A 22391-nucleotide genomic window follows, 5' to 3' on the forward strand; every position below is an offset into this window, starting at 1 on the left:
TGAAAATGTGACATTTGTTTGCAAAGGATACAATCACTGATATTGGACAGTGGATCCTTCAATGTCAGCTGGCAGCCAGAGTTCTGTAGTCTATTTATTGCCATCTGGATTCTGTGGATGAGCCCATTCATTTGCTGCTTTTTCAGCAATAATCTATGTCTCAATCTCGTTCCTATGGAAGAAACGTGGGAGCACATAGTTCTGGGTTTTAAACCACTTCTCGCCCTTTAAGACTGTTACAGATTAATATTTACTTCCTGACCCTTAATTTTTCATGAATAAAGGAATGCTTGTGCCTTCTGTCAGCTGAGTTTTGATTTTGAAGCCCTGATCCCCAAAAATGAAGTATATTGCCCCCACTTGGCATTGGGGCTGAGAAGGGTCATGGTCATTCCATTAGTCAGGCGTGTGTTGATGTCTAGATCTTGGGACTGGATTCGTTTGTCTCATTCAATGTGTAATGTATGTCTACCACAAGTGTGTCTTAATAGTTTTGTCACTGTCCTTTTTCAGGAGGGTTACCTAGCAAAAGTGAAAGTGCTGCTCAGTCAGGAGCTTTCCGAAGAGGATGGAGATTCTGAGCTTGGTGTTAATTCAAATGGTTGCTCTGAAAATGGAGCTACGGACAACAATAAAAATGAGACCAATGGAGTGGCTGATGAGCCAAACGGCCAAGAGGAGAGCATTATGGAGACTGAAACGGTGGTTTTCCCTACAGCAAAGAGCCGGGGGAAGCGGCTAAGTAAAGGCAACGGGGATAGCAAACGTACGTTCATTTTCTTTGCCCTTTGTTGGGACTCTATTTTTGCCCCCTTGGTGAAAGATGGTCTTGTATCTGTAGCTGTGCAATACACAAGAATGTTATAAGGATGATTATCCTTTTGATTTTTCACTTCTCGCATCTAATCACTCTCAATGTGGAATAAATGTCGGCTTGAATTACATCATAGTCTGTTGCTGAGTCCCAAAAACGATCTGTCTGTCTGTTTGTGGTTGTGTGGAAAAGTGTATGGCATAAAGGGGAGAAAATATCAGCTGAAATTTTTCATTGATCAATTCCTTCTTCCTATGTGTCTTTGGGGCTTTAAAAAAAAAAATCCTCCCCTACATGCAGGTTTACCAGCTTAAGACTGCGAACCAGGAGAGGTACCTAGGTGTTGTTGACAGAACATGGAAGGTCCACGGCCAATGTTGTGAAAACCTAGGGAAAGGAAATGGGGTGAATATCTAGAACAGATCATTATAAAACTAGAATCACGATACTTGTCTTGTGCAAGATTGTGGTTCAGCCCCATATAGAATATCACATCCAATTCTGTTTCCCTTGTTTGGTGGATATTGAGATTCCAGAACAGTGCAAAGGAGGGCCATCAGGATCATGCCTAGTATTGGGTGCCAGGATAGGCTCGGGAACTGGAACCTGTTTTTATCCCTCCTCCCACCCTCCAAACAAACAGATTTCGTGCTGTGATTGAGGTTTTGTAAAATGATGAAGTGAATAGATTCTTGTTGGGCAGGTAGTTTAGTTGAGCTTGATAGGGATGGGAAAACTTGGGTACATCGAAATAAAATCCACATCTTGGTGTTAGATTAGATGCCAGGAAAGAATTTGAGTGTCTTTCTTAAATCTGGATTTACTGCAGCCCTTTTCAGAAGAGAGCTGGACAGGTTCCTGAGAGTTGAGAACATCTCCAGTTAGAGATGGTCAGTGAGGGGCAGCTGATTAGTTTGATTGCTGAGACAGGCTGGATCGACAATTTGGACTTTCCTGGCCCTTTTCACATGTTGGTAGTTGCCGACTGTCAACTTGCCCATTATTACTGAGATGTGTGTGTTGGCAAGCTATTCCATCATTGTTTGCTTCGTAGATGAGCATGATTATGCTGCCACTAGACCTTGATACTTGCTTTATAGCAGGAGGCTACTGATTAGCGATTAGGAACAATGATGATGGTTGGCTTTTTGCTCCTTGCCCCAGGGGCACTGACACCAATTATATGGTCCAACACAACCTCTGAGATCAGCTACCTCCGTCCCTGGGACCTTCTGGTGATATGAATCAGCTTTGTGTGTCTTTGCTGAGGCCCTGAAGGATTCCCTCCTAATGCTTTGAAGGGATTCTTAATAAGATTGAGAGACTTTGGGTGGGGGGGCGGGGAATCCTCCATTGAAACCCAGTTTCCTACATTTGTATTTCTCCAAAACCTGCCATATTTGAAATACCATGTTGATTTTCATGCTCTGATTCCAATTGGCAATATTTATTTCTATTCTAGGGCTGTCAGGAAGTCCAAGGGTCACCAGAAATTCGGCAAAGCAGCAAGCTACGATCATTTCCATGTTCGCTAAAGTGTGAGTATTCTAACATTCAGGCAGCACAACGAAGAAATAACTGGTTTCGAGTGAAATTCCTGGCTCGTGAATTGTAAGGCAATAGTAACTAGATTCAGGTGATGCAAGAAAACAGTAAAGCTTGAGTAATTTGTTGACAATGTTACTTGCCTGCAACCTACTGACCGATTTGAGATTTTTTGAGGGCATCAGCCTGTTACCAGTTTAAGAGCTCTTGGTATATCAGATCTTAATGGATGATCTGGCTGTTTTATTTCCTGTTGGAGAAACATGAAATAACCATGCTTTGGATTACAGTGAGAAAAGATGATCTCTAGTTTTGACGCACAATGTGATTCCAGTGTATGATTTTTTTTGGTTAGGCTGACTAATTTTTCCAGTTATTTATAGGAATAAAAATAATATTGTATTTGAGTATGTTGGTAAAATATTAAAGGTATGACAAGTGAGCGAGGGATCATCGGTTGTGGCTCAGGATTTGGTGGAGTCAATAATATATTCAGCCATTTTGAGTTGTATAAGTGATGATTTGTCACTGTAATAATAGGGTTCTATCACTAGGTGCCCTCAGTGGTATCCAGATTTAGATTTTCCAGTCTGTGCGCATACAAGGGCCCGTAAGTATAGGGTTACTGTGAGAATACTGCAGTCCTGGATACTTGTATTGAGAGTTGTGGGAGTTCCATGTCCAAACGCCAGCAAACATTTTACCTGGAAGGGGTGGAGCTTAGGAGAAGGTTGTAACATTTAGCTCTTGATTTATCTTGGAGGAAAAATCTGCTTTGTACAAGTATTTGCAGTTATGGAAGAGATTGCCTTAGTATGCTGGCTGCTCTAATGTACAGTATGAGAAAATAACTGCACAGAATGTTGGCTGGGGGAATCCCCGGCCTCCTCTTACACCAAGCGTGTAGAGTTGTGAATGATGTGTAGCGCATCTTCCTTTCTCTCGTGATTTTAGATTCTATTTCACACTTTGTGGATAATATGGTTGAGGTAGAGAGCCCTCATGAGTCTCTTAGGTGAAGACTAGCACTGAAACATGGATGCACAAACTCTGAAGATGGAAGATTTGGCAAATGTTCTCAGCAGTTTTCATATGTTCATATTTTTATCTGTTCTAGAGCCAACAAACGTAAGTCGGAGGACCTAAATGAACCAGAAGCAACAAATGTTAAGGAAGAGGAATGTGATGAGCAGGTAATGGCATTAGGTTAACTTTGGTAAGGAGACAATGTAGGGTTTTATCTTTTGTGGTGCCGCTTATTTTCCTTGCCCCTTTCACTCTCCTACTGACTCTTGCCGATGCTAACAGCCCAAGTGGTTGTTCTTGAAATGTCGTATTAAACAGTGAGCGTTGGGGCTGTTTGACTATGAAGGCAATCACACCCATGTCTGATCCTGACTTCCCCACTATATGCTATCCAGCAGGGATCACTGGCTAGTGCTGAGGAGTTGGAACTTGAGAATGTGTGTGTGTGTTTTTTTTCTCGTTTTTTTACCCCTGGCCTACTTGTCTTACGATCACTGAGACCACTGGTTAGACGATTTGTAGCTGAGATCATCTAACTGAGCAGAATTAGGACTTGAACCTTGGACCTTCTGGCCTATCAAGGTTGCTCTCACCAGATGATGCAATTTAACTGTGAATGGGGAACTCCTTAGCTGTTGTCTCAATGTCCTTCTGAATATCAAACTGACCTAGTTATTGGTTGTGTGCCATTGCTATTCACGTGTCTGTGCACAGAGATACTGGTTACGCTGGAATTGAAAAGGCTGCAGAGAGAAAAGGGAGTCTTCACTAAGGAGTGGCTTCTTACAAAATGCTTTCTTTCCTCCTTTCTCCTTCTCTTCCCCACCACCCCCCTCCAATCCCCTCCATTTGACGTGACCTAATAGAATTGGCATACAGGGGTGGGCTAGGAAGAATATTTTAAATTGGGGATTGTCCTTGTTAAGAAGAATCAAGTTTGGGTTGCAGGCTAAACAAATTCATCTACTCTTTACTGGCGTGCAATGGTCTACTAATATAGGATGCTATTAACCAGTGGTAGAGAGGGTATTTGAACACAATACATTCCTAATCTTTTGCACTACTTTCAATCAAATATCTTTCTACTTCCTTTACATGTGTAGAATGAACTTTCTTGCAATGGTTCAACAAAGTTTAGTCTTTTCAATAGGAGTTCCTGTCAACAAGTCAGATTGTTTGAGAAATGGGATTATCACTAGGCTTCATTTCATCCCATTGTGATTAACATTGTGGGAGTTGTGTTCATGGTATTGTGCATGAATGGGGAATGTTCACCTAAAAATAGACAAATATTACAGCTTGTGTTTTTCTTGCTTAGAGGGAGCAGGATGAGAAGAGAATTAAAGTGGAATCTGAACAAAAGTAGGTTTTTGTTTATTTCCTGCTTTTTGGATTTTAATCTATTATAAACAGATAATTTTCTGTTTCAGCATTGCCTTTCAACGTTCAACAGTAACTATAGTCACAGTTGTCATTTTTAACTTTGGGGCTATTTCGGAGGCAGAAACCTGATGGGAGAGATTCAGATGCATTTGGGAAGGATGAACACAGAATTGGAGGTGACAGAATATTCAAGAACTTCAGAGAGGAAAGGGAGGTTAGAGATGGCAGAAGTTTGGCAACCAAGCCTCAACCCCTCTGACCTTGCAATGTTGAAGGGGAAATGAAGCCATTTACAATGCCAGTTGGCATGAGGGCCTGAAAGGGAATTTTAGTGATGATTGGGGTTCTTGTGCATGAAATAAGTTCAGGGGGGGTGGATGAGGGGCAATGGAGGTTCAGCACTGAAGCAGGGGTGCCTTGGGGGCGATTGGCTTGTTGGGGAAGAGGGTAGATGCAACTGAATAAAGTGCAGCTCCTCTCACTGGTTGGATATGAGGATAGAGGGAGAAGGGTTTGAGACGACATTTGGCAGTGGGGGGAGAAAGAAGCCGAAAATTATCTCCCCTCCAAAGGATCCTGGAGTCGTCTGCAGGTTTGGCAGAAGAGAGTGAGCACGTGATACTGTCCAGCCAGATCTGGTGATGAATGGCTAAACCAGTTGTGCGCCACATAAGCCCCAACTGGACTTGAGGGAGCAAAGACAGAGGAATGTCCAGGATGGGAGAAACTAAAGGTTTTGATGGGGACAAAGGTATTAACAGTGAAAATGAGTGAGTGGTAGATCAAATTGACAGTTGCAGAGGTATTGTGAAAGGAAGACCAAAAGCTAGGCACGTGGCAGTTTGGGAGAGCAGTGTTTTCTTCAAGGGAAGTTGGAAGTAGGGGAAGATGGATGTGAGTGGTGAGGGTTACAGGAAAGTGGCAAAGATGGATTTGAGATCAACTGACTTGATATTCTGGATCACAAGCTTAGCATCTGTCATTAGGTAAATGCTGGAATCCATTATTAAGGAAGTAGCAGCAGGACATTTAGAAAATCATAATGCAATCAGGCAGAGTCAACACAGTTCTATGAAAGTGAAATCGTGTTTGACAAATTTATTAGAGCTCTTTGAGGACGTAAGAAGTAGTGTGGATAAAGAGGAACCAGTAGCTGTACTGTATTTGGATTTCCAAAAGGCATTCTATAAGGTGCCACATAAAGGTTACTACACAAGATAAGGGCTCATGGTGTTGGGGGTAATATATTAGCATGGATAGAGGATTGGCTAACTAACAGGAACCAGAGTCGGGATGAATATGGCATTTTCAGGTTGGCAAACTAACTAGTGGAGTGCCACAGGGAGCAGTGCTGGGGCCTCAACTAGTTACGATCTATATTAATGACTTGGATGAAAGGGCTGTGTGTATTGTAGCCAAATTTGCGACAATACAGAGATAGGTAGGAAAGCAAGTTATGAGGAGGACACAAAGTGTATGCAAAGGGATACAGGTAAGTTAAGTGAGTGGACAAAGATTTTGCAGATAGAGCATAATGTGGGAAAATGTGAGGTCCACTTTGGCAGGAAGAATAGAAAGACAGAATATTATTTAAATACAGAGAGACTGCAGAATGCTGCGGTACAGAGGGACCTGGGTGTCCTTGTACATGAATCACAAAAAGTTAACATGCAGGTATAGCAAGTAATTAGGAAGGCAAATGGAATGTTGGCATTTATTGCTGTGGGGAATGGAGTATAAAAGTAGGCAAGTCTTGCTGCAACTGTACAGGGCATTGGTGAGACCAGAACTAGAGTACTACGTATAGTTTTGGTCTCCTTACTTAAGGAGGTTTATGTTTGCATTGGAAGAATTTCAGAGAAGGTTCACTAAGCTGATTCCTGGGATGAAGGGGTTGTCTTATGCGGAAAGGTTGGGCCCATACTCATTGGAGTTTAAAATAATGAGAGGTGATCTTTTTGAAACATATACGATTCTGAGGGGTTTGACCGGGTAGAAACTGAAATGTTTCCCCTTGTGTTGTAATCTAGAACAAGGGGCACAGTTTCGAAATGAAGGGTCTCCCTTTTAAGACGTCAATGAGGAGGAATTTCTTCCCTGAGGGTCGTTAATCTTTGGAATTCTCTTCAGCGAGCAGTGGAGGCTCGGTCATTGAATATATTCAAGGCTGTGGTTGGCAGATTTTTGATCAATAAGGGAGTTGAGGGTTATGGGGGCAGGCAGGAAAGTGGAGTTGAGTCCACAATCAGATCAGCCATACTCATACTGAATGGCAGAGCAGGCTTGAGAGGCCAAATGGCCTGCTCCTGCTCCTATTTAGATTTCTTATGGTTTTTATGTTCTTATGCTTATTTGAGGATAAAATTAGAAATGGACGACCTTCAGCAAACATAGTGAAATGTTGGTGGCCATTCATCTCTCTCTGTGGTTAAGGGGCTGAAACCTGCATTAATGGTTGACTCTGATGGTGGTGAATATTGCCTCGTCACAGCAAATTAACAGGTATTTGCTTTGCAGGCTGTCTGATGGGACTGAGACTACTTCTGACTGCAAACCTAAAACTGAACAAATTCCTAAGGTGAGTAGGATTAGAGATGGATTTATCCACTAGACGAAAATATTTCATGCAGTAGTATGATGATTTTTGGGGAGGGGGAGCTCAATTTAATAATTTTATAAAGCAAAGTGCTTCTTCTAAGATTGAAATCTAATATCAGGATGAACACTAGTTGAATCTGACATTCTTCTCATTCATGAAGTGAGCAGTTTTCTCAATGCATTCATTTTTTGATGAGAAACTTCTGTAAACATGAGCTTAACAGGAGGTAAAAAAAAAGTGTCACCTTTGTGTTTGTCCGCATGTTGCCAACAACAAATGCAGAACTCTGGTGTCTGCTCGATGTTTCGGAGGATGAGTTGATTATAATCTAGAATCCAAAAATATATTTCATATTTGTATTTTTGCAGACTCCGCCTCCCAAATGCACAGACTGCAAACAGTTCTTGGATGACCCAGATTTCAAGTACTTCCAGGGCGATCCTGATGATGCAGTGAGTGATTTTTCTTTTGCTACTTTTCTCCTGAAGGAGATCAGACACCGACAGTTTGTCTGCACCCCTTCTTTCGCACTGTTCCTCACATGAGACTCTGGACTGTTGGGAGGCTCTTCTGCTCTGGAAAGCATTGCAGCTTGTCCTTGTCTGACATCCACGTGTACATTTTCCAACAAGAGTCACCGGGCAGCAGTCTGCAGCCGACCTCTGGCTAACGTTTTTCTGTCCTTGTGTTAGAAGTGTTTGAGGCCAATTGTAGCTCTTTTAGCCGAGATTGGCTAACCTCTGAGCCATCTGAAGATTTTGGTACATGTTTATATTGGTACATTTTACCATGAAGGATGGGGATGCAGGCTGATGCACAGAAACACAGCCAAGATTGCTGGGCATTGAGGGGGAGGTGACGCATAGCTGGACATTTCCCTACACAAAAGAATAATATGGCTATCTACACCATGCACCACCTGAGAACAGATCTCCGATTCTGCTCATGTTGCCGTTCAACTGGCTGGGAGTATGGGGCGGGTGGCTGAGTAGAGTTCCTACTTAGGGCTTTCTTTGTTCCATTATTTTGTCAAGAGAAATGGCTTTTACTTTAAGCAGTTCCTGATTAAATGTTTTGCCATTAACCAATGGTTGAAATGTGAGACTGCTGTTTCAGGTACGATAACCACATGAAAGTGGCACAAATATATTTGAAAGTTACGTTGTTCTATGTCATTATTTCTGAGTTTGAGGTGCTGATGGCATATGGTGGAATATAGGATTAGGACAAGGCCATTCAGCCCCTTAAGCCTGTGCTACTATTTGATTAGATCATAACTGATCTGTATCACAAGTGCATTGGAGCTCCAGTGTTCTGTGCTACAGAGTCAGTTTGCATTTCATCTTTTTCTCAGTGCTATCTGTTAATGACCTGCTATGTGTCCCATTGTGATTTTGGTATTTAGAAGGACAGCTACTTAGACCATTCACGTGCATGCTCAGGAGTCCGTTGCATTCAGGGAAATGCCTGAGAGACGGTCAACTCTCTGTCCTCTCAGTTCGTGTGGTGGAGAGAATCCTAAAGTGATAGGAAATTTAATGCCTTATAAAAATCTTATTACTTCAACAGTTGGACGAGCCTGAGATGTTGACTAATGAGCGTTTGTCACTGTTTGAAGGAACAAATGATGAAGGGTTTGAGAGTTATGATGACCTGCCTCAACATAAAGTTACCTCATTCAGGTCAGTATAAATGGTAATAATAGCAATTACATCTTGACTGTTTTATACCCTCGATATTCAAGCCAACTTGCTCCCAAAAAATGAAGAAACTTTGACATTTTTAATGAATTTATCTATAAAAATGAAAGTTGTGAAAACTTGTGCTGCTGCAGGTTCTTTAACTCTATTTCATTGTCTTTGCAGTATTTATGATCGGAAAGGCCACTTGTGTCCTTTTGATACTGGCCTGATTGAAAAGAATGTGGAGCTGTATTTCAGCGGTGCGGTGAAACCAATCTATGATGACAATCCCAGCCTCGATGGTGAGTGAGTTCCCTTGTGAATAACTGATCTAAGGGGTCACTAAGACAGCATTATATATAATATATATATATATAAAAGACCTATTCCTGGCACTTGAGGCCACTGACTTTCGTCCACATCAGGGCGGCTTAGTGAATACTATGTGCTCTAGTGTACAGGAATCTCAATGGTAACTCCTCCATATTGTGAACTCATTCTCGTGTGTCCTGTAAGTTTCTCTATCTCTGTGGAAAGATTATCAGGGCTGTGTATCTAATACATTGGTGTCAACATGCTATAAGGGAAAGCCTAAAGTCTGCATCTGAATGTTGTGTAGTATACTTCCTGGAGGATGTTTTTAATTCAACCTCATTGCTCCTCCACCTGTAGCCACTAGTTCTTCATCCTCATGTTATGCAACTCAATGCTTGCTCTAGAAACAAGCCTTTTTTGGAAGATGGAATCTTTTCATCTTCAGCTGGGTGTTTTCTACAATTCAAGTGGACACAGTATGAGAGTTTCACAAGATCGCCATTATACCTAACTGAAATGCTCACAATAGCACGACCTCCCTGGTGACCAATTGAAACTTGATGACTCGTTGCATGTAATTCATGTCCCCCGTGTACAGGTTTGCACCAGTGCACTTAAGTGGCCATCTGTGGACTGTGAACAGCCTTGCGTAGAGTAGAGTGCCTGTCTTTATATAATGCATGCAGGTGATAGTGAGGGGAAATATGGTGTGACAATATACATGAGGCATTAGCATGTTCTGTATTCTCTCTTAAACAGGTGGAGTCAGAGCTAAAAAACTAGGACCAATAAACGCCTGGTGGATAACTGGTTTTGATGGTGGTGAAAAGGCTTTGATTGGATTCACTACAGGTAAAGAAATGTCAGGGCTATCAAAGCTTCAGGTTCTTTTCTAATTAATCTGCTAGACTAATTTTATTTTGCAATTTCAACACCCTCCTTCACTGGAAGTGATTATTTGAAGAGCACTGGTGCCCTAGTGATCATTAGGCACATGAGAGCCTTTTGCAGTTGATGTTGGCAGATTCTTCTGCTGTGGGGTATCACAGCCCAGCCCAACCCTGTTCTCACCTCTTATCAGTAGGACAAACTCCTAGCTGTTGGAATGGAAACTGGGGAGCCCAGCTGACTTATTTTTGTTCTCCCTGCCCTCACTCAATGTCACTTGCAGCAACCCTCCTGATATGCTACCCTCTCCATGATCAGGTAGATCAGCACAAACTACCATTGAACCTGGTCTGTGTAGCTCAGTCATTCACTGGATTTTCTAGCCAGTCTAGGATTCTCTGGATATTCATGGTTAGAAATTATATTCCTCAATGCATTGAATTTTAAGAAAATTTTCAGACCATATTGTGACAGGCTTTGGTTCCCTTGTCTGCAATATTTCCAAGGCTAGTGTGCAGAAACACATTCTCGCTTTGTGTTGCTGGACCTGAGCCTTCACCTCCAGAACCACCAATTACACATCACATTCAGTGAGCAGAACTGTGCTGGCACTGCAGTTGGGTTTACATACTCAGCTTTAAAGAATGCAAAAGCCTGACATTGAAAGTGGTGAGCTATAGGATGTTGACAGCCGGGGTTCTACAGTGTAACTTAATGTCGTGTTTCCGTGCATCTACCTTTAATTCTAGAAGTAGGCACTTGGTGCAGTGATCCTGGATTATTGGGGGGTGCTTGGGACGTCAATGAAATGTATTCCTTTCTTCCTTAGCATTTGCCGATTATATACTGATGGATCCCAGTGATGAATATGCAGCTATCTTTGCTGTGATGCAGGAGAAAATCCATATCAGTAAGATAGTCATCGAGTTTCTGCAGAATAATCCCGATTCCACCTATGAAGATTTACTGAATAAGATAGAGGTAAGTGCTCTGTTATAGTAATTACAGGGTGCGAAGTTTCATAAACCCAAGCTTCCGTTCCATTCAGCCCAGAGCACTGAGACTAATTGTAGTGCCATCTGCCACTGCCTTGGTTGAGATCACTTAACTCAGCACAGACCAGTGATGTAATCTGGGATCTTCCTATGGCTTAGTTTCGCACTTGTGGTAAGATCCCTTTTTGGTTTAGTTGCTGTGGAACTCAGGAGACAGGCAAGTTTCCTTTTATTTGTTTCATTGACTTGAGTAACTATCATTTGTTTGTGTTGACAGACTACAGTACCTCCTGCTGGGCTGAGTTTCTCTCGCTTCACTGAGGATTCCCTGCTGAGACACGCTCAGTTTGTAGTAGAACAGGTGGAGAGCTACGATGAGGCTGGAGATATCGATGAGCAGCCGATCATTATAACTCCCTGTATGAGAGACCTGATCAAGCTGGCAGGTGTCACCCTTGGAAAAAGGTAAGCACTTGGGGATGATGAGGTGTTTTTAAAATCTTAGTAATGGGGAGGGAGAATAGATAGTGCATATTCTTAAGGTTCTTTAGTGTTGGGGGCCAAATACGTGTCAAAAGCAGTGGTGAGCCGCATGTTGCACAGAAGTAGGGCGCCCCATACATAGAATTAAAGTCTCCCAACCCATCCTATCTTCCTTCCATCTCCCCCATGTGTGGAAGCTCCCAGGTCTGGAGGACTGATTTCTGATTTATTGTCTTGGCTCTTTGTGTCTATATTGGCACTGTCATTTTGGGATCACTAGCCTTGATGGTAAACTGGGAATGCATTAAATTCTTACCATCGGCACAGCTGATGTCATAGAATGATACAGCACAGGAGGCCATTCAGCTCATTGTGTCCGTGTTGGCTCTTTGGAAGAGCAACACTTGGCCATCCATTTCTTTATCATCACTCTAACAGTAGCCATGTGAGAGGAAGTGTTAACTTTATTTTGATGAAAATTCAGGGATGCGAATGAGTTGTTGCTTGACCAGTTCCTTTACTTTGGCTGTTCTTGGTGACTAGACGAGCAGCAAGACGACAGGCAATACGTCACCCCACCAAGATCGATAAGGATAAGGGACCAACCAAAGCAACCACTACTAAGCTGGTATATCAGATTTTCGATACATTCTTCGATGAGGAAATTGATCAGAATGACAAAGAGAATGGCACAAAGCGCAGGCGCTGTGGAGTGTGTGAGGTAAGTGCTGTGAATGCTTGAAGGATAGCAATATTGTACAGTAATATATTGAAAATCCAACTAAATTTTACTGCATAACAGTTGTGATGTGGATTGTTAGCAGACCCCTGTCTCGTGGACATTCAGTCAACCCATCAGGGGAAGCTGTGTGGGAAGAGCCTGTGGCAGGTCGATTGAGCCTCCCCCTTGGGGAAGCCAGGGTCCCCATGCTAGTTAAGACTGGGATGGCTATTGGCTTGATGTTCCAGCGTACTATAAAGTTTATAACTTTGCAGTTGATTGATGAGAAAATGAACCAAGACCAAGTTTTACAGAATATTTTTTATTTTTAAGCTATGGTGTAGGAGATGAGGTAGCAAATGAGCTATATCAGACTATATACAGCTTCATGTTCACTTTTTACCGATGCCAGCTGTTTATTTCCAGACATATTTAAACTGAATTCACAGGAGGGATTTTGAAATTACTTGTTATGGATTATTAATCCAGTCATGTAGGTTACTAGTCCAATGACTAACCCGGCGTACCCGGTGACTGATGGTCGGCACAGACTCGGTGGGCCGAAGGGCCTGTTTCAGTGCTGTATCTCCAAAAAATAAATAAAAGCTTACTTGATTTATGTTTGGAGATTAGGAACTACTTGTGTGGAATTTCCTTGCTAGAGATGAAATGGGTGGTGCACATAGTGTAGCCTGTGGGCAGTGTGACTGATGGCGAATTGCCTTCTCGCATTCCATTGGGTTACTGTGTAATGCTAATCTGTGAGACTTAAAAGATGGTTCCTATAACAGACACTTTAAAGCTGCTGCTAACAAAGGGGTATGGGAAGAGAAATAGAAGAAAGTAACCGTTTACAAGTTGGCCCACCTTGCAATGTCTTTGTTCAGCCATTTTTGTTTTGTAACAGGTTTGTCAACAGCCTGACTGTGGGAAGTGCAGAGCTTGTAAGGACATGGTGAAGTTTGGAGGCACTGGTCGCAACAAGCAGGCCTGTTTACAGAGAAGGTAAAATCAACCATCCTGTTGCATCATCGGATGTCAAAGCATTGTAGTGTGAATGCAAGAAATATTGTATTTTTTGACGAGCATTAAATGTTAATTTGGCATTAGAAAATATAAAACTATTAACAATCTACTAAATATAATCAAAACAAGGCTGAATTGGAAGTGTGTTATGAGTGTGTAGTTTTCATAAAATAGACTCCTGGTGATGCAAAATTCTGTGTGCCAAATATACTTTGGTGCCTGTACAGACCAGTGATCAGAAAACTGCATTACTGCAAGGGGATGGTCAAATGTAGAATGTTCTGCCCTCCGCATTTGCACTTTGTGTGATAGTGTTGGAGACAGTGTGATGAGGGAAATGATGGGGTGGGGAAATGAGTGAATCGGTGGTAAATGCATTCATTCAAGAAGCTGTGCTATCTGTCCAAACACTAAGAATTTAAAAAAGAATTCTTGCACTGCTTGACTTTTTAAAGTACACACTGTGACTGAAGTTGTTCTCTCTCTTCTGAAGGTGTCCAAATCTGGCTGTGAAGGAGGCTGATGATGATGAATACGATGAAGATGAGTCTGAGATCATTGGCAAAGCTTCTCCCAAAAGAATGTTGCAGGGTAGAAAGAAGAAGCAATCTAAGAGCCGCATCTCCTGGATTGGAGAGGCTCTCAAGGTAAACACAATTTAATTCCCAGTACTGCTATAAAACCAATCAGCTGGTGGTTTATAAACCACTAGAAATTCTAAACTAGGTCTGAGCCACTAAGAGGTACATGGAGCCTTGATTTAATGAGTCATCCAAAGGGTGACACCTTGGGTAATGCAGCAAATCTCTATCTTGCAGTTGGGGGTGGGGCTTGAATCTGATAAGTGTAGTTGATGTTGCCCTTTGCTTTCTGTCACCTGGATTTAAGTTCAGCCTGGACTGAAGTCTGATACAAAATTATTCATAATTAATTTAGCACCAGTTTGGCAACCTGGCTTTACCAGAGGATGACTGATGAGAGAAGTAGCTCACTAGTACAGTGAAGTGCACTTCAATATTGGAGCAAATTGAAGGGAGTTTTCTCTGCAATCCAGTCGAACCTGGAACTACTTGGTGCTGACAATGTGCATCAAAATTGTGTGTAACCTCTAAACTTAAATACCTTCCCCATCACAGAATTCACAATAGTAACAGAATTATTTTTAGTTCAAAGCAATCCCTATACTTAACAGCAGCTTGCACTTACTCAGTGCCTTTAACATGGTGAAATGCCCCATGGCGCTTAACAGATCAGAAATCTTAAAAATTAAAAAACTTGTGCAGACTTTTAGAATGCCAAAAACTATAATCATATTTTAAAAGAGAAATGTTCAAATAGTTGCCTTTATGAAATGCCACATTCACATTCTCACTCTCACACATTCTTCTGATGTAGAAGGAGAGCATCTAGCCTCAGCTCACTGTCTTTGGGAAATGGTGGACTCTCCAATTCTGAAGACAGCAGACCTTCCTGAATGCATTTTTAAACACATTTAATTTGGCTGGTTTATTCAGTAAAATGAATGTATGCTCATGTCCTTCTCATACTCTAACATGTGCTTCTGTGGAAATGGCAGCATGCAGCAATTGTATTGATGGAGTGGTACCAAAATGATATTGCTGCCTCATTTCATCTTCAGTGTTTAAACACATGCATGTGTTAATTTTAAGAGAATCTACTGAAGACATGAGTAGACTGGATTGTCACTACAAATAGCATAAACCTCTGTCTCATGCTTGTTTTTTTTCAGGCTGATGGAAAGAAAACATATTACCAGAAGGTATCAGTTGATGAAGAAGTTTTGGAGATCAATGACTGCGTAGCAGTCAGCCCTGATGACCCCAGCAAACCCCTTTACTTAGCGAGGTTAGTATCCTTTTAAACTGTAGGTTTTTATACCGAGCTTCCCCAAAGGAAATTTGTGGTCATCAGATTTCTCCCCATCCTATTTTATTAATTTGTTGACATACATTCTTTTTATGGTTGTGTGCTCATGAAGTTATTCTTTGATAGGTTCAACTACCCCAAGGACAAAGGCTCTGTCTTTCAGCAATTAGGATGGGGTGGGAGAGCTGCATATGTCATATTTGTGAAACCTGTGGCCTCCTGAAGTGTATCAATGTTCTTGGAGGCCCTTCACAAAGAAAAGTTTGTAAAACAGTGCTTTTAAACTACTGAAATCCCTACAGCTTGGTTTCTAAACATTCGAACGTCACAATATTGGCCTGTAAGACATCATCTTGGGTGAAGCATTCTGTTGGCCTCTGATGGTGGTGGTTAAGCATAGTAATTCCGCTTTTGATGAAATTGTGGAATAGATGATAAAGGCACTTATTGGTTTATTTTGCAGACAAGCTGGAAATTGCAGGTAAATAGACATACTGGAGTATTTCTAGGTTGTGATTGGTTTAGTGATTTTTTAAAATATGTAACAATGTTTGGTACTCAGTTCTCTAAGAACCATCTTATTGACACTAATCACCATGGGATTACATAGGTTGAGATTCACTTTTGCTTGATATTTATCCCTTTGAAACAGTTACAATCAGGGATCTACTTTGGAACTGATTAAATAGGATTTTATTTGTATAATACTTCATTTCTAATCCACTGTCATCACTGAGTAAGTGTTTCACCTGCTGTACAGCTCCACTATCAAATTACAACAAATAATTCTTGTACTTGGCCAGCAGAACAGTTGTTGTTTAGCAGTGGCTGGATTCTGTGTATGATGCATGCAATTGCCTCCTGTTAAATCGTATCAGAGGTCCTCAAAGCAAATCACTTTTCAAGTGGTGATTGTTGAATTGTGAAACAGTATTTTTGTGATCAGCTATATAATTTTGTACTTGTTTCTACAGAATCACATCCATGTGGGAAGACAGCACTGGGAAGATGTTCCATGCAAATTGGTTTTGCCGTGGCACTGACACAGTGTTGGGTGAGACTTCGGATCCCCTTGAGCTCTTTCTGGTGGATGAGTGTGAAGACATGCAGCTATCTTACGTAGACAGCAAAGTTAAGGTCATCTACAAAGCTGCTTCAGAGAACTGGGAACTCGAGGTGAGGAAGCATTTTAACTGAAAACAGTATCCATTAGCTTTATCTATCTGTTCCTTTTCATACAGCGAAACTGTTTAAAAACTGAGTTCCTTATAAATCTCAAATTGTTGCTGATGTAACAAGTTTGTAGAGGAAATGCTGTATGCTATCTCTAAGGGTTGGATTTTCAAACTTGCTGCCGCATAATTCCCGTGTGGCAAGCTTTTTTCCCTATGTCTCAAGCTGCCAGTAGACCATTTTATGCTGTATTTGGATGTGTTTCCTGCTGTTACCTTGGCATTTTTTTTAACCATTTCTTATTTTGCTCTGCCTTATGTCTGAATCTGATAGAAGACTTTCAGTCTACTGTTCCTGTAGTTTCCTGCTAGGCAGGATCAGAAGCTGCTCATTTGTGACTCTCCCTTGCAGCCATTGCCTCCATTCAGCAGTTTTATATTCGACAGCCATAATTATGCAATAAGTGAAAAGATGTTTTTCTTTCTTCTTCGTCCATGGACACCAGTCACCCTCCAGTGGCTCCAGCTATGGTTCCTAGGTGAGAGGCCTATGTGCTGTCTGGAGTTTAGAAGAATGAGATAATATCTCACTGAAACATACAAGATTCTGAAGGGGCTTGACTGGGTAGATCGTTGTTTCCCATGACTGGGGAATCTAGAACACTGGGGCAATGTCTCAGGATAAGAGGTCAATCATTTAGGACTGAGATGAGGAGAAATTTCTTCACTCAGAGGTTTGTGAATCTTTGGAGTTGTCTACCCCAGAGGCTTGTGGACACTCCATCGTTCAGTTTATTCAAGACTGAAGTCAATAGATTTTTGATTTCAGGGAATCGAGTAAATTGGGTCCAATGGGGAAATTGAGGCAGACAATCAGCCACGACAGTACTGAGTGGCAGAGCAGACTTGAGAGGCTATCTGATCTATTCCTGCTCCTATTTCTTATGTTCCAGTATCTTATCCAAGTTACTTACTCAAACATAAATCTTGACCAGTGATTGACAGGCTGATAGACTCTAGGGAGGCATTTTGCCTTCACCCTATTTGCATTCATTGGTGGGGTACAGATGAGGAGTGGGGATCTTGGCCTGCACTTCCATCATTGCTAACACATTAGAATTAGTCTACTTTTAAATCAAAGTTGCTTAACTTAAATTACTTGTTAATTCAAAATAAAATGGTGCAATAAAAAAAAAATCTTAAAGATTCTGGATTTCATATTTTTTGAACCAAAAAAAACCTTGATTTGACAGACTTTAGTCAAACCGATGAGCCATCTTACTACTTGGAGCACGTATCAATCCTCCAACCTGTACCACTCTACAATGTGACTTGTCTTTTTTGTAAACAGATGTATCAAGTTAGATTTGTATGGAATATGAAGTGAACATGTGTTTTTGTGCATCTTAGGGTGGACTGGATGAAGATTTTGAGCTTAAGATGGTGGAAGATGATGGGAAGACCTACTTCTACCAGATGTGGTATGACCCAGAGTATTCGCGATTCCAGATTCCTCCAAAATGTGAAGCAACTGAGGAGAATAAACACAAGTAAAGACCAGTAACGCTTATTTGGAGGTTTGGGGAGAGCTTTCATGTAGTTACTGAGGCCTGTGTGTCATCAGTCATTAAAAATTAAAACTTTCTTGTACTTCTCAACCCCCTGATACTGGGTTTGAACACAGCAAAATCATTAGAACCAGTATGAAAAATGATTCTCCAAAGTTTAGGTTTTGTGGGGTTTTTTTAGAAAAAGAGAAACTGAAGGAGGAAATGGCAAACATGGGACTTTGAAGCAAGTGTTTTTGTGGTAAATTGGGCTACATGAATCCATCACTGGGTATATGTAAACCAATGATGTAACTGAATATCGAGCCAAAGATCCTTGGTAATTCCCACTGCCAGAACAGTTTTTCCGCTCTGGTGTACCCACTTGGTACACTCGCAGCTGATGTGTGAAGGGGCAACATCGTGGTCAGATGTCTCAACAGACCTGGCCTTCCTAATGCTGAAGGTGTTGAACCCTGTCTATACAGTTCAGAAAATGGATATTTTATAGCAGAACATAATGTTTGGGTAATGAAGGGGCCAGCATTTATTGAGTATCTGGAATAGTACAACAACCCTATTAACACTGCTTAACTCCCATGTGAATGGAATAGCTCCTGAATAATGCACTTAATATCACATTTAATAAATCACTTTCTCCTAATTCATTTTTGTTGGGAGAGGGCTGAATTTTTCTCCTATTTTTAAAAACCTTTAAACAAAAAGATCTTTGCCTCAGATTAAATTGTTGGACCCAATTTAGGGGACCTGTCTATAAAATTCTTTACTTTTTTTAAGCTGTTGCACTGATTCAACTGGAAAATGGTCTACAATATATAATTTTTAACCTTGAATACTGTGACACTTCTTAAAAATATCGTCCTTAACTGTGAGAGTCCTTTGGGCTGCTGGTTTTCTAGATTCTGTGACAGCTGTGCTCGGTTGGCTGAAATCAGACAACAAGAGATGCCACGGGTTCTGGAAGCGATGGACATAAAAGATGATTCAAAGGTTTTCTATTCGTTGGCTTCTAAGAATGGAACGCAGTATAGAGTTGGAGATGGTGTTTACCTGCTGCAAGATGCATTTTCCTTCAGGTACTACCCTTTCCTGACCAGTACCAGTTCTACACTGGATTCATATCTGTGAAAGCATTGCCCATTAGCACCGGAAGACGTTATTTCATTACCCAGACAGTATGCAGGTTACAGTCTTTTCAATAGGGGAGCAATTCACTTCAAAAGTTAAGGTTGATACTTCTGAACAATTAATTCTCAGCTTTTCATATGAACGCCCATTTAAATATAAACTGTGAAGAGTTGTGACTTCTGATTGTAAGTGTTTTGTGTCAGAACTAAACTTTTCAGGAAGCGAACATTACTGATTGGGGTGACTTCTAGACCTAGTTTTTTTTACATACTTAACATTAAGACCTCCATCAGTAACTGTACTGCTTGTGTAGTTCTGAGCTTATACAGACCAGGAAAGTTCAGATTCAATCCCCAATCTGTGCTGACTGGAGTTGGTCTTGGCTCAGTAGCAGTTGTGGCCCTAAAATTGATCCCTGAGCTGAGGTTTCCCACTCTTTAAAACTATACAGTGACCCTTGCTGGAAATGTACATCTCTGGTAGAAGTGGAATCTGACTCCAGTCCTCGTGATTGAACAGCCTGCCAGTGTTAGGCCCATAAATGAAGGAACGGCACTTGGACATGTTTTCGAAGAGTTGGAGCTTTACCTCAGCAAGTCATTGCTTGCAGGGGGAGAAAATTGGCAAGTACGACACATTTGGGGACCGTGAGGGTTCAAGTGGATCAGTTCCCTTGTTGGGCTTTGTTTCTTTTCTAAGTACATTTTCTCAAAACATATTCAAGTACAATTTTTAATATTTTGAGATGTACGGATGGTCAATTTAAGACGAGTCTTGAGTCATTTACTAGTTTGTTTCATTCAAAAGTAGGTGCAAGCAAGCGTGAGGTGGATGAAACAAGCCAAAAGGAAGTAATTCAGTCGGAAAATTCAGAGGCTGAAATGGTTAATTTGAAGAGATAATTGTCACTCTTTAGTTATCCAGTAATAACTTGCTAACCTTGGATGTCTTATCTTCAGTGTGAAACCGTCCAGTCCTGGAAAGCGGCCGATAAAGAAAGATGACGTGGATGAAGACCTTTATCCTGAATATTACCGCAAATCCTCTGATTATATCAAGGGCAGCAACCTAGATGCACCTGACCCATTCCGAATTGGCCGCATTCAAGAGATCTTCTGTCACAAGCGTAGCAATGGTAAACCCAATGAAGCAGATATTAAGCTGCGTATCAATAAATTCTATAGGTGAGTAGGATCCCATGATGCCAAGCTGTAACAAGTGTTAACTGTCTCGTTCTAGAAATATATGTTCCTTTTTTGTTCGTCAGTTGCTAAATAATCAGTGACAGTCCTGATGTGGCACGACAGAGGTTGGTTTATAGCTGCACCCTCCAGTTTATCCTAGCTGTCTGTGCACAGAATTTAGGCAGACCTCTTCTCTGTCTTACAGGGTAGGGTGGAAGCTTGTACATATCACAATAAGATAATCTTGCATCTTCTAAGAGGTAGTTAGAAATTTGCACTGACCCAGGAACAGGCTGTTTGCCTATCTCTACACACAGGAAGGCAGGAATATGTATTTTTTTAACAAATCCAATAACAACTCATCATAATATAAGAAATAGGAGCAGGGGTAGGCTATACGGTCTATCAAACCTGCTCCACTGTTCATTTAAGATTTTGGCCCCCCACCCCCAATCCCATATTCCTTGATTCCCTTAGTGCCCAAAAATCTACCAATCTCAATTTTGAACATGCTCAACGACTGAGCATCCACAGTCTTCTGGGGTAGAGAATTCTAAAGATTCACAACGCTCTGAGTGAAGAAATTTCCTCTGATCTCTGTCCTAAATGGCCAACCTCTTATCCTGAGACAATGCCCCTAGTTCCAGTTCCTCGAGCCAGAGAGTCTGGAGTATATCCAAGTGCTTTGGATGCAACTTTTGATGTGCAAGGACTACTATGTAGGCAAATACAGATGCTATTATTTATATAGTAAATTTATATCATAACCAGATTGCAATGAGCAGCCACTTAATCAGTTTTGATGTTTAAGGGCAAAATATCAACTGGGACACCAGGAGAACTCTTTGCTTTTTGAATAGTGCCATGGAATCTGCAGCCTGCACCTGAACAGATAGTTTGGGGCCTTGGATTAATGCCTAATGATGGCAGTAGTACTTCAGTACTGCCCTAGAATGCCATCTAGATTGAATCCACTGTTTTTTGAATTAAGGTGTGAGTGCTACCAACTGATCCAAGCTCACTCCAGCTCTTACAAATTAAGTTGGGACTAGGTGCTGTGCATGTTTCCACTTAAGGTCTGCTTGACTTGCCTGGTTTTGGCAGGTGTTCCATTTTGAGATGTGCTCTTTTATATTGTCACTGACTGGAATTGTTGCTTCCAGGGCTGAGAACACACACAAGGGTCTTAAAGCCAGTTACCACACTGATATCAACATGTTGTACTGGAGTGATGAAGAAGTGATCGTGGACTTGAAAGATGTTCAGGGACGCTGTACTGTAGAGTATGGGGAAGATCTCACCATGTCCATTCAAGAGTATTCTGCTGGAGGGGCAGACAGATTCTATTTCTTAGAGGTTAGACCTTTAATAAACCAAGAGGTTATTTACTTTCTACCAGAATTGATTATAATTCCTTTTCAAATGGATTTAGATAGAGTTCTCCTGCCACCTGCTCCAAGTGTCATCTTTAACTGTGAACTTCCTGTCACCTAACTGGTCCTCATGTTGTTGAGAGTCGTGTTGGACTCTACTATTCAGAGAGTGGTAGGTGGCAGAATGACATCATAAATAAGCAGAAACTGTAACATGCTTAAAACATTGTTTCCTTCTCACTGTGTTGCATTCTCAGTGCCCCAGGCAAATATTATCTTAGCCACTAGCCATTTTTCAGATGAGAGGTTAAACCAAGGCCCCATCCACCCCCTGAGGTGCCTGTAAAAGTTCTAATGGCACTATTCGAGAAAGAGCAGATGTTCTGCCCAGTGTCCTGGCCAATATTTATCCCTCAACCAAAACATTTTTTAAAGAAGAAAATTATGTGGTCATTTATTTCATTGCTATTTGTGGGAGCTTGTTGTGCACAAATTGACTGACATGCCTCCTACATTACAACAGTGAATACCCTTCAAAAATACTTCATATAAGGTGCTTTGGGGCATCTTGAGGATGTGAAGGGTGCTATAGAAGTGCAAGT

The 22391-nt window shown here is 41.3% G+C and overlaps 1 protein-coding gene across 1 annotated transcript in view; it reads left to right on the forward strand.

Moving 5' to 3' along the window:
* Positions 1 to 22391, forward strand: part of dnmt1 (DNA (cytosine-5-)-methyltransferase 1) — a 41443-nt gene that overhangs the window by 6830 nt on the left and 12222 nt on the right. The window contains exons 4-23 of the mRNA XM_068021267.1: positions 514 to 766; positions 2277 to 2352; positions 3477 to 3552; positions 4704 to 4747; positions 7286 to 7346; positions 7736 to 7819; positions 8937 to 9049; positions 9233 to 9351; positions 10124 to 10216; positions 11082 to 11233; positions 11525 to 11712; positions 12274 to 12451; positions 13359 to 13456; positions 13971 to 14124; positions 15228 to 15343; positions 16339 to 16540; positions 17947 to 18086; positions 19004 to 19180; positions 20192 to 20416; positions 21580 to 21772. Coding sequence (XP_067877368.1) covers positions 514 to 766; positions 2277 to 2352; positions 3477 to 3552; positions 4704 to 4747; positions 7286 to 7346; positions 7736 to 7819; positions 8937 to 9049; positions 9233 to 9351; positions 10124 to 10216; positions 11082 to 11233; positions 11525 to 11712; positions 12274 to 12451; positions 13359 to 13456; positions 13971 to 14124; positions 15228 to 15343; positions 16339 to 16540; positions 17947 to 18086; positions 19004 to 19180; positions 20192 to 20416; positions 21580 to 21772 — 2742 coding nt within the window. The remainder of the gene's footprint in view (positions 1 to 513; positions 767 to 2276; positions 2353 to 3476; positions 3553 to 4703; positions 4748 to 7285; positions 7347 to 7735; positions 7820 to 8936; positions 9050 to 9232; positions 9352 to 10123; positions 10217 to 11081; positions 11234 to 11524; positions 11713 to 12273; positions 12452 to 13358; positions 13457 to 13970; positions 14125 to 15227; positions 15344 to 16338; positions 16541 to 17946; positions 18087 to 19003; positions 19181 to 20191; positions 20417 to 21579; positions 21773 to 22391) is intronic.

This window comes from Heterodontus francisci, chromosome 43 (genome assembly GCF_036365525.1).
Source record: "Heterodontus francisci isolate sHetFra1 chromosome 43, sHetFra1.hap1, whole genome shotgun sequence".
In the NCBI taxonomy this organism is placed as follows: domain Eukaryota; kingdom Metazoa; phylum Chordata; class Chondrichthyes; order Heterodontiformes; family Heterodontidae; genus Heterodontus; species Heterodontus francisci.